The sequence below is a fragment of the Talpa europaea genome (genome assembly GCF_964194135.1).
Source record: "Talpa europaea genome assembly, chromosome: 14".
NCBI classification, from domain to species: domain Eukaryota; kingdom Metazoa; phylum Chordata; class Mammalia; order Eulipotyphla; family Talpidae; genus Talpa; species Talpa europaea.
Window position 1 is genome coordinate 30,647,204 of NC_140082.1, and position 12,324 is coordinate 30,659,527.

General features: G+C 35.7%; 1 protein-coding gene across 2 annotated transcripts in view; it reads left to right on the forward strand.

The window, feature by feature from the left end:
- The window catches only part of USP6NL (USP6 N-terminal like), a gene marked incomplete at both ends in the record, with an annotated part of 88,740 nt that overhangs the window by 20,772 nt on the left and 55,644 nt on the right, over nucleotides 1–12,324 (forward strand). The window contains 2 exons of one of the 2 annotated variants that reach the window (XM_084253418.1): nucleotides 6,840–6,894; nucleotides 10,787–10,854. In XM_084253418.1, the coding sequence (XP_084109544.1) occupies nucleotides 6,840–6,894; nucleotides 10,787–10,854 (123 nt within the window). Of the gene's footprint in view, nucleotides 1–6,839; nucleotides 6,895–10,786; nucleotides 10,855–12,324 lie in introns of those variants that run through there. The other variant, XM_084253417.1, reaches the window with a different exon arrangement.

A 12,324-nucleotide genomic window follows, 5' to 3' on the forward strand; every position in this document is an offset into this window, starting at 1 on the left:
GAGGAGTGCACCCAGTGTCACAGGGTGGCTGAGAGAGAGTGTGTAGCTCAGCCAGCATTGCTCATTTTGGACCCATTAACTACAAAAGCCCTTGTCTCCCTTTGAGAAGAATGAGATGAGAGTGGGAAGAGAGAGTTCCAGAGAGTTGCTCTAGCTTAAGCCGCTCCATAGGGACTTCAACAATGATGGGGAACACATACAGCCAAGTGAAGAGTATCTTCCAGTAAAGAAAGCAAACCTTTGAAGTTCTATGAGTGGACTGGGTACAAGGTAGACAAAGAAAATGTGTGAGAAGAGTAGGTTGAAACACAGAGATAACAAACAAATCTGAGATTATCTTCATTTTTCAAAATCATCCTGCATATACACATATATATGCACACACATACATATTTATATATGTATATACATTTGTATTCATACATTAATCACAAATAATGAAGGAATTATAATCAGAAGTAGATTGTGACTTCCGCCTGAATTTTAGATTCTTAAAATTTTATAAGCCCTCTTGAACTGGAATTAGAAAAAATAAAATATATGAAAGAAAGCTAAGACTCTTGGGCCTCTCCTGATGGTGCAGATGGTTGAGCGCCGCTCTGTGAAGCTGTCCGTAGCCTCTGCAGCACCAGTTCGATCCCAGCAGGCTGGCGAGGGTCCCACATGGCGCTGCAGACCTCTCCTGTTGTGCCCGCTGCTCCCCTCAGCAGTGTATTTTGTCAGTCTGCCTGTTCTGTTCCCCGCTCTGTCTCTGGTGAATCCTCTCACCCTCCCATACATCTGGACTGTACCCTGGTTCTTGTATAAATAAATAAATATTTAAAAAAAAAAAAAGAAAGCTAAGACTCTTTAGCAGAGCTATGCCTTATACAATGAAGGCATATTTGGAAAGTAACTTTCAGGTATAATTAAAAAATAAATTGATATACTGTTACTTGGTTGAGTAATTCATACTAATGGTTATTCTTCAGTAGTCTTAATGCTTTTAGGATATTTGGTGAGTGATAGTGCTAGGCACTATGATAGGTACTGTAGACACCAAGATGAAAGAGATGCTGACCTTTGTTCATGGACATTAAAGTTTATTAGAAGAAATGTAAATTAAAATATATTAGACAAATATAATTAGATAAATATTTTAAATATCAGCTTGGCAACACAGTAGATGAAAAGAAGCAGTAGTTAAGTCTACCTTTATGACAGTGATCAATGGTAAGATGAGTCATGTAGTGGCGGCCTTCAGTTTGTTACAGGACAGGAAGAAGGGCACCACTGAACCCCCAAACCTGCCATCTGCCGCATCAAAACAAAACATACTTGAGTGTGTGAAACCTTTAATGTAAAGAAACTTTAATACAATTAGTGTGCAACAAAGAAAAGACCAAGAATATAGTTTACAAATCTAGCACCCGAAGTCACCCGTCTCCTCGTGGGTGAATGCCCATCCAAACCGGGTTGGCCCAAAGCAGGGCCACTGAGGCCTGTACCTGTCAGAAGTCTAAAGCGGTCTCTGGTGGGAACCATGAAAAGGGGCAGAAGGGGCCCAACACATCTAAGGCAAAATGAGCAAAACCAAGATAAAAGCTGCCATTGTTAACCTCCCCACAGTCTCTCACCCACATCTGTTTCAACCAGTCCAGGACCAAGAAGCAGGTGCAGTTTGTTCACGTCTCTCTGCTCCATGTGCCTGCTCCAGGTCTGCTTGCTCTCCTACCTTTCTCTGTTTCTTCAGTCTCCTCTGCAGCTTCTCTCTCCAACCCTCTCAGCTCCACCCTCTCTTGGTTGGGGCAGGGAACCTGGAATCTCCCCTTTTCCTGGGGACCACTTGTTACAAATTCATGATGAAATTTAAGGAAAAAAATCTCTTCCATTGTAATAAATCATTGCTAGTAATTGTTTCTGGGGCTTTAAATATTATTTTGTTTCTTATTCTTCTAGAAAACTAGAAAGTAGTAGAAGCCTGCCTGAGAATTGTTAAAACTACAATTTTAGGTATTTTATTAATTATGGAATATTAATATCTGCCCTTTGCTTGCTCTATGTTTAAAATATTGGAAATGAGTCCCTTTCTTAATTTTTAAAAAAAAAATATATGCTCATAAGCAAAACAATCAACCAGCCCAATTATAAAATGTTTATTTTTTTTATTTGTAAAGAAGGACCTAAAGATTTATAGGAGACTCTGAAAGGTTGAGATGGGAATTGGGAAACTGATTAGAATAGAAATCAATTGAACCCCAGGTTGCAACCATACTAACAAAAGGAGGTAACCCTAAGAGATCTGCAAAGTTCCTGTGGGTCATCTAGAGGAGGACATGAGATTAGTTTAGGAGATATTTGCTGCATCTTCTCAACCCTACTTACCCTTCTTGCTTAAGTATTGGGATTCTGTGTAGGAATTTGTTTGAAGAAATGTGTTCTGCAAATTTAACAAAAAATTTAGAAACTATTTAAAGCATATAGTAGAAAATGCTGGTAGAATATTCATGGTGATATAATAGAAATATTTTGAATAGAGAAGTATATCTTATTTACATTGATGAGTAGAATGACAGTGAAGAAAAGAACACTTAAGACTTCTTTATTTTGAATGTTTTTATGGTATCAGACAATGTGTTTTAAACCAGAGGGATATGAGGATGCATATGAATACTTGTGTGGTTTGAAAAGGAAATTGACATTCTGAAGACTTCGGGCTTATGGCATCAGTTCTTTCATGTGTTTAGCTTTCAGCCTTTGACTGTCCCTTCCTTTATCGTGATTATTATACTATTTTTATCATTGCAGCTATGATCAGAATCTTTTGCTGTTGTTGTTCCCAAGTGAACATTTTGAGAAAGAGGGAAGGAAGCCAAATGATTTTCCTAAGATTATCACACTAATGGGGTAAAGAAGAAGGTGATAAACAGATTTTGGGATTTATGCATTTTTGATAAGTTATTTGTTTAACATGGGGTTAACTGAGTTATGAGAGATAGGAGTGGGATTGTGCTGGGGAATATGAGTGGATTATGGGTTATAGGTTCTTTATCAATGAAGGCAACAGAGGGACAGGTGTACATTCTAGGTTAGTTCTTATAGGACCATCAGGTGGTGCTTTTGGCTTAGCCAGATACTATTTCAGAGCAAGCTTTGGGGAGGGAAAAGGTATATATAACTTTTAGGTGTTCATATTTAATTTCATCTCAGACAGAATGACCCTTTAAAGTGTGGTATTCAGGTTCTCTTGTGACTTGTGTACCTCCCTCTATTTTATTTTTAGTTGTATTTTTATGTTAATCTGCTCAACTCTGCTTATTCCTCCTCTGAGCCTTGAGTCTAGAGCATGGTAAGGAAATGCTGAAGTTTTTAGTAGTGGTGCTTATTAGGATATTACCATTACAAAAGAATCCTTGTTCTTGTTATTGCTTTGTTCTGGACTATTAAGAAAGCAATTACAAATGACTGGAACCATTGCTTAGGTGTACCGTTGATACTTAGGGCCATCGAAAGATGATGTGGTATCAAGAAGCTCAAATCATAGCCATGAATAACTAATTCAGATTTTTTTCAGGAAAGAAGTCATATTTGCTATATGCATACATTGAACTAGAAACAAAAGCTATCAGGAACTGAAGTATGAAACAACTTCAGAGATGGGCTTGTCATCCCCAACCCCCTTCTTTCTTTTAGGCTAGAATTTCTGTCTAATGTGAATCTGTTTTACTTTGCATTTCAGGAACCCTTTCTTCTCTACAGTGGTTGCTTTTTCTCAGCTTATTGGCAGTTTCTGTCTTCATTTTTTTTTTTTTACATTGCCTTTAGTCACCTTTTTAATGAAGTCTTTATCTTATGATGTTTCATTTATTAACACCCATTACAAACTTTCTCAGTTTATCCTAGTTCACACCTCTCAGAGAGGGCTGGTTGAACAAATAATATTCATTCAGGGACTTTATAGCTGGGAAAAAGTTTGAATAGATCCACTGATTTATGACGTCACATTGGTAGCTTAAAATTGATCTCCTTAGTGAAAGTGTTTGCAGGTTTGGAGATGGCAGGTACTACAAACCAGGGCTCACAGCCTCTATTTCTTCTGTATAAGAAGTGGTTGCTAAACATTTATTGGCATACCACTGGGTAGAACTACTGGTGTTGATAAAGATACAGTCTCTAAGATGTAGTCTTAAAGAATCAAGGTTAAGGTATTGATTTTTTTAATAGAATGACTCTAGTTCTCGGTAGAAAAGGGAACTTTAGATATATGTTTATGTGCATGCATATGTTAAGATACTTGTATATTGTGAAGAATATTTTTGGTAGGTAACAGTGGCTGCTTTTTAGGAGGACTTAAGTTTGGAGTGGGGTGTGTGTGTGTGTGTGTGTATCAAAGTTCTGTAATGGGTATGTTGTCTACAGTTGATTATGAACATTAAAAGTAAAAATTATTTAAAAATCATAATAATGTCAATCACCTGATTTAATCTCAAATATTTTGATGAGATATGTAAGTATGAAGGAAATATAATCCAAATATTGCAAGTGTCGATGTCAGGTGAATTCATTTTTCCCATATGCCATAAAATTTCCAGCCTTGTGCCTTTGTACATTACTTCATCTATGACTGGGACTTTCACTGCTCTCTCTTTTGCTTTCACTGAGCATTTGAAATAATTTTCTCACTCACTTTTTGGTGTTTTTTACATGTAAACTTTTACTGTATTACTAATAATATCCATGGTCTCTATGTTGCCTAGAATCCACTTTCTTAAAATTTCCTATTCAAGGATAGGCTAATGGCTTTCTAGGCAGCTGCTACACAGTTGGCAAATGCCTAATTTTAGTCTCCTGATAGTTCATGGATTCCCTTTCTGCTCCTCTTTTTGATTTTGGAAAAGAAAAGATTATGCTGATGCTTATTCAGATGGTGAAGAAAACATTATTCAAAACTCCTATAGTAGGTGTCAAAGGTATTACAGTAGGGAAGAGATAGTAGATTCAACTCCAATTAGGACAAGTAGGGATTTATATCTAAAGAACAGACTGAGGGATTTGGTTGATTGAAAATCACAAGGTGACATCAAGGGTAGGGGAGATCTTGCAAAACTGATTTAATAGGATTCTTGATAAAGGCAGGCCATGATATCAAGGGTGGGAGGTGACAAATCTGACCAGCTATCAAGAGTGATCAGATAACAGGAGCGAGGGTTACTGTAGCTAAATTGACTTAGGATTCTTAGTGCAACTGGATCAGGCAGGCTGAAGACAGAACAGGAGTTAAAGATGAAGGCCTAGTTGAGAAGAGGGCTCTGAATAACCTGTCTAAAGTTTGGACAAGGAGACAGTTCTAATCAGTTATCTTTATTGTTGTTTTCTTATTCTGTGGAATAGTCTCAAATTCTTTATAAAAGAAACATAGTATAGCTTATAAACGGAATTGTATTAGTTTCCTATTTTTTGTATAACAAATTATCACAAACATGGTGCCTTAAAATGCCATATGTTTACTCTCTTATAGTTTGGGAGGCCTGAAGTCTAAAATGGGTTTCATGGGCAAAAGTTAAGGTGGCAACAAGCTCAGTTCCATTTCCCTGTCTTTTCTGAAGGCTCTTTTCCTTGGCTCATGACCCCTTCCTTCCTTGTATTAGCCCAGCCTCTTGCTTCTGTCATCATATTTCCTTTCCACCTTTGCCCATCTTGTCTTACTTTTATAAATTGCTGTGATTGCAATGGAACCCCCTGAATAATTCAAGATAATCTCTGTATTTTAAGGTCCTTAATTACACTTGCAAATACCTTTTGGCATATAAGGTACATTCATAGGTTCTAAATTCAAGATAATCTCTGTATTTTAAGGTCCTTAATTACACTTGCAAATACCTTTTGGCATATAAGGTAGATTCATAGGTTCTAAAGATTAGTGCCTCTTTCAGGGGCCATTCTTCAGCTCAACACAATTAGTAGCATCTAAAAATGTTTTTGTTTTTCCCTCATGCTTTATTTGAAAGTTTGACATATTGTATAATACCAAGTTCATGCTAATTTTTTCCCTCAAAAAATTGAAAATAGTGCTTCATTATCTTGAAACTGATAAAAAATTTGATAGTAGTCTGATTCTCATTCCTTGCTGTACGCCATGAAAATTTCCCTGTTCTCTAAGCTCCTGAGATCTTCTGCATATATTAGAATAAGAAATTTTACAATACCATCCTACATACTATTTCATGAAACATTTGTTTCACTTGTACACGTGTGGTGTGTTAAAAATTTTTAATGCCTTCCAAAACTTAGTCTTTATTTTCTTAGTGTCTGAAACAGAGGTTGACGTTTTTACATTAAAAATATCACTAGAGGTTATGTTAATATGGAAGATGTATTTGAGAAGAACATTCCTACTAGTTTTAGTTTACTCTTTTAAATAAAAAATTTCTTTGTTGCTCTATGACAAGTTTTATTAAGTAATGAGAATGTGGCTAATACTGAAGTAAAAAATGAAGGCATATTCTGAAGCTGCCTGCTTAAAGCCCCTGTTTGTTATTAGATGGAATGCTGGGTGTAGGCTGGTGTGGTTCATAGTTGGGAATCTAGCCTGAAAGACATGTTTTTACCCTCAACAAATATCATCTTTGTTTGAATATCTATAGTCTATGTAAGTCTATGTAAGAACCTTTTCTCCCTTAGAATGCATCTCAAACGTTTTCTTACTTGTATTTGTTTCATAAATAGTTTAAAATTGAGCTGCCTTCCGCTTGCTTTTCTGTTTCACTTTGTTGGAGAATGTGGAGGTACCACCTAATACTCATGGTGGGCTTAAGAGCTATAAACTAATAATGAAATATTGGAATCGATAAGTTGACTCTATGAGGACTGAAGCTGTTGTTAATTCCCAAGGCCAGACTGGTTATCTGACAAAGGGTAAAGTATTTTTTTAAAGAGAAATTGTGGATTTATATTTACATTAATCTGTCAACATGTACACTAGAAAATACAGTCTGCTGTCAATTTTGTTGGATTTGAATTTTATGAACTTTGAATTGTTCATTACAATTTGGGGTTAACTTAGTGACACTAAGACTCAGTGCCTGCTTTTTAAAAATGTAATTCAGGAATATATACTTGGTTCTTAGAACTTCTTGAGAGTTCAAATGGAAGTAGGGTTGTTAAAATAGTTGTCAGTTTTTAAAATGTTTCTTACAATGCTTTTGTGTCCAGACAAATTTTCCTATATTGAGTATCTAACCCAAATGTCTTTTAATCCTTACTGAATAAAAAAAGTATAAATTGTGCATCTTATACTTTGAAATTTTGTTATATAAGATGTAATAGCAGTAAAAAGAATTTGAAGTAATTTGATTTGAATAATATAATAGTACTTTTTAAACTTGATGGTGGCATGCAATGTATGTACAAGTAACACGGGTTTCTTTGTTTAATAGTTGCCTGGAACTTTGTGCGCACTTGCACACTGACACAGACAGCTACTGATATCCCTTATGGTCAATGTTTTAGGATGAACTCTTTGTTCTTGCAATGGAATTTCTAAATAAGCAGTCAGAGTGAAACTAAGGGGAATATTCTAGTGCAATTTTTAACTGATCTCAACTGTAGAGTCAGATAGTATGAAACAATTTAACTATAGTAAATCCTGTATCAGGATACTATATTTATATGGTTGATTTCCTTATTCACAATGTGGATTATTTAAAAAGTGTCTCTTAATTCAGTCTTGTGGAAAGATTGGCATTTTTTTCTTCTCTGAACACATAGTTTTGGCTGTAATTTATAAAATGATTTTGAGTTTTTTAATTTTTTTTAAGATTTATTTATTTATGCATATAAGAACTGGGGTAAAGGCCAGAGGTATGTGGGGGGTGGGTGGGGGGGTGAGAGGACTCACCAGAGACAGAGTGGGGAACAGAACAGGCAGATTGACTGAAATATACTGCTGAGGGGAGCAGCAGGCCAGTCAGGAGAGGTCTGCTGCACCATGTGGGTAGCTCCGTGGCCGGGGATCCAATTCTTGCTGCAGTGGCTGCAGATAGCTTCATAGGTTGAGTCTTAACCCCTTGCGCCACCAGGGAGGCACTAGTTTGACTTTAAATCCATGTTTTTAGGAATGCATTAATTCATATTACAACATTTTTTCTCCCCATGGGAAAATGTAAGGAAAGGAATTTCTAAAGGAATTTTAAATATTTAGAATTTATTTGACCAAGAGTCAAGTTAGTTACTCTGATCATCATGTTAAATACATTATGTTTCTCCCATAAAATTAGGATTAAATTTCATGCAGTTTCAGTATGACCTCAATTATGTGGTTAGCTTTTCCTTTCTGGAAATCTGTGGACTGTACATGATTTCTTACAGTTTGCCACAGTGAGATTTTCTTGGAATACATTGCATCTTCAGTTCTAGCACCATACAGATTCCAGTTCTTGGCTTTACATTTTTAAAGTTTTCATTGGTAAGTCGGAAATATAGTTGGTATTCCTACTATTTCTACCAGGAATAAAGAACTGTTATAAAGTACATTCAAAGAAGGCACTCATCTACTGATTTGGCCTAATACCATAAAAATTCATGGGTATCAGTTCTGATAATGGAAATAGAGTTTAATAAGTAGACATCTTTCTAGTTTGAGTTTATTTCCGTTCATTTGCTTAATCCTTTTGTAGAAGTGTTAGTGTAATGTTTTAAAGTTGAACAGCAGGAGGAGGAAAAAGGAATTGACAAAAGCCCATAAGTCTTAAAATAGGATAATGAATATGAATATGTATATAATTGAGTTGGTTATCCCAGACTCCTGATCGCATTAGTTCGCTTTGAAAATCTGAACAACTAGTCTCTTTTTGGTTATTTTTATTGAACTATTACTGATTCACATTTCCCACAAAGGCTAGCATATTGATGCTATAGTCTGAGAAAACCAGTGACATGCTTTTTTCCCAAAAAGACTTTAAAAAATTTACACATTCTCATTTTGCTATTTTTACTGTCATAAACAATATTGTGCTTGTTTGATTATCTCATTACATAAAATCCATGGAGGTGAAACTGTTGGGTAAAATATATGCCTGTTTTTAAGGTTTTTGATACCTCAAATTGCTTTCTAGAAAGTTTATATATATTTATATGTCTGCCCTCATCATAAAGTATTGCCAATTTCGCCACACTGTTGTCAACATTGAGTATTATCAGTGCATTTTTTTGGTCAGTCTCATGTAGGGGCAAAATGATGTCTTAAAACTTGTATTTCTTTTGTTTCTAATGAGTTTGATTATTTTCCATGTTTTGGCTCTTATGTTTAGATTTATTTTTATCAGAGTTGTATTTGACTTAGAGATGCAGCAATATCTAAGTCTTATTTGAAAAATAGCAGATTTCCACACACTTCCCTCCTCAATGTCCACCCCATAGAATAAGTGCTCTTTACTACCTTGATTCTTTTGCTGTTTACTTCTGTAGCATTAAATAACATGTATATATTTCCTGCTAAAACTGCTTCTGCAGTTTTAGACAATGTCTGTTTTGAGCTTTTGCAGGGTGAGGATTTGTTTTTTTTCTGTGCACCCATCTCTGCTAAACATACTACATATCCCTTCAACTTTCAGGGCCTTTAACTCTTTAATCATGCTCTCTGTTTTTATTCCCACCCATATCTCTCCTCAGCAGCCATTTGCTGGGCCTTTGAGGGAAGGGATTTAAAGAATCCCTATATTTTTAGTGAGTTTTAAAGAGAAATGGACATAAATGTGTGTGTTCCATCTGCCATCTTTACATGAAAGTCTTTTTTTGTGTGCTTTTACATTTTTTAAATGAAGCAATGATTCCAATTACAGATTATAGAGTTAATGTTGCTTGAATTTGAGGCCTACCATTGCTGTTTACTAGCTGTGTGACCTTAGGCAATTGCTTAAAATTTAAATCTCACTATTTTCATTTGTATAATAGGATCAGTATATTTATCTTAGCGTATTGTGAGAGTTAAATGTGGTAAGACATAGAGAAGTGCTTTTCACAGTATCTACTGTATGGTAGTAGCTTACTATGTCGGGTACTTAGTAAGAGCACAATTATAGTTGTGGTGCTGTTGTTACTCTTGAATTTCTTGCTCAGGAATTTTGCCCAGTTTTCCAGTAGAATGCTTATCTTTTTCTTATTAATTAGGGATATATTATGATTTCTACTTTTGTTACCAAATTTATGTTTTTGAAAGGTACTTGGTGATGATAAGGGAAGAAAAGGAGGTGGGAAGAAAAAGAAAGACAAATGGAGATAGTAGTTGGGACAGTTGATTAAGGGGAACTGAGAGGCTAAATGAAGAAATGATTATTTTCATTGCTAAGAGAAATAATTTTTAAGCTCTTGAACTATAATACATTAGCTTATTTTGTGAACAAATTATCTTAATTTTAAAAAGCGTTCTCGAATTGTCTACTCAAGTGAATTTCATCTGAAAACTTAGAGCTTTCAGTTTCAGTTTCTACTTTAATATTCATTTCTATGACATTAAATCTAAAATAGACTCCTGCCAGATCGGATTTATGATATTCCCTAAGTTTAAGCTATATTAATAAATTTGGTTTCTTTTCAATATCATATATAATATTAAAATGTGCATGTTGATAATCCAGATTTGTAGTTAGAGATATTTAATACATCATTTTAAGATTATTGGATTTTACTGGTTTATCATTTTATATAATATTGATTCATTGTTTTTTAAATTCATTTTATCTTAGTTTTATAGTGAATTAACTGTATGATTGTTTGAACAACGGTTCACCTAAATTTGATCTTTCCACAGATTCAGATCAAGATGTAGCACTCAAACTTGCCCAAGAGAGAGCTGAAATAGTTGCTAAATATGACAGAGTAAGTATCCATATTTACTCTTTGAGTAAGTTTTATTAGAAAAAATCATAAATAGAAATGGAATTGTTTTTTGAGCGATTAAATTACAGCTTGTTTTCTTCATGTGAAGATTGAAATCATCTTTTTTTCTCTGACTTCATCTCCAGATTCTTTCTCCTCCCTCTGCTCCAGATACTCTTCTCTTATTGGTCTTCCAAAACACAAACGTGCTCTGGCCTCAGGGAGTTAGCACTTGCTGTTTCTTCTGTCTACATGTATCCTGGATATCCTCTGCTCTTTGCCTCACCTCTCAGATCTTTACCCAGATGCTGCTTTCTTCGTGACAGCTTTCTGCACACACTGTTTAATATCCTTCTTCACCTCTGATACTCTGTGTTTCTCCTATTCTGCTGTATTTTTCACTTATTCCCTCCCCAGGCCTTGTTTATACTTAATTTTTGTCTGTTTTCATTCCTAGAATGTGTACTTTCTGAGGATAAGAATTTCATTTTGTTTGATTTACTCTTTTAAATACTAGAGCAGTTTCTGACTAATACTGGTGTAATGAACAAATGTTCTAATAAGTTAGTATATAGAATTAAATACCTATTTTATTTATAATTTATCTGTGCTATTAAAAATTGACGCTTTATATGTCTCATTACCTTTTTGAGGACTGTAATGAGTTGTAACAATGATTTGCAAATGTCATGTTTTATATTTGTATCAATTGCATGTAATTTCTTATCTGTTGTTTTTGATTATTTGTGAGAATACCAGGAGCATGAAATTATAGAAAGCCATCTGGACTGTGCCTTGCTTTGAGGGAGGCATACAGGCAGAGCTCAACCTAGTAGTTATGTTCCCAGAGTTTTTTTTTTTTTTTTTAAAGTGTTTTATTTATTTTTTATTTTTTTAAAGATTTATTTATTTATACAAGCACTGGGTACAGTCAGAAGCGCGGGAGGGTGAGAGAATTCACCAGAGCCAGAGCAGGGAGCAGAACAGGCAGAAGGACCAAAGTACACTGCTGAGGGGAGCAGCGGGCGCGGCAGGAGAGGTCCGCGCGCCATGTGGGACCCTCGCCCGGCAGCCGGGGATCGAACCGGCACTGCAGAGGCTGCAGGCTGCTTTGCAACCCAGCGCTTAACCGCTGTGCCACCAGGGAGGCCACCCAGAGTTTGTTTTTAAGTTGTTTGTTTGGAACATCAGACATTGTTTCCCATTATTGTGATTAACTTTTAGTGTAGCCTATGCCAACTTAACTTGTTTAACTGCTTAACCAGGAGAATGTGCTTACCCCCCATGGGGGTGTGCTTACCACCGCCCCCCCCCCATGTAATTAACTCTGTGTGATGAGGCCTACTTGGAAAAGAAGCAGACATTATATACTCAGATGGAGGGGTCCACAAGACAATTGATACTGAGTCAGAAATCTGAAGGATCAGTATAGACAGCTACATTTGGGGTTCCTACACTAATCAGCGCTAG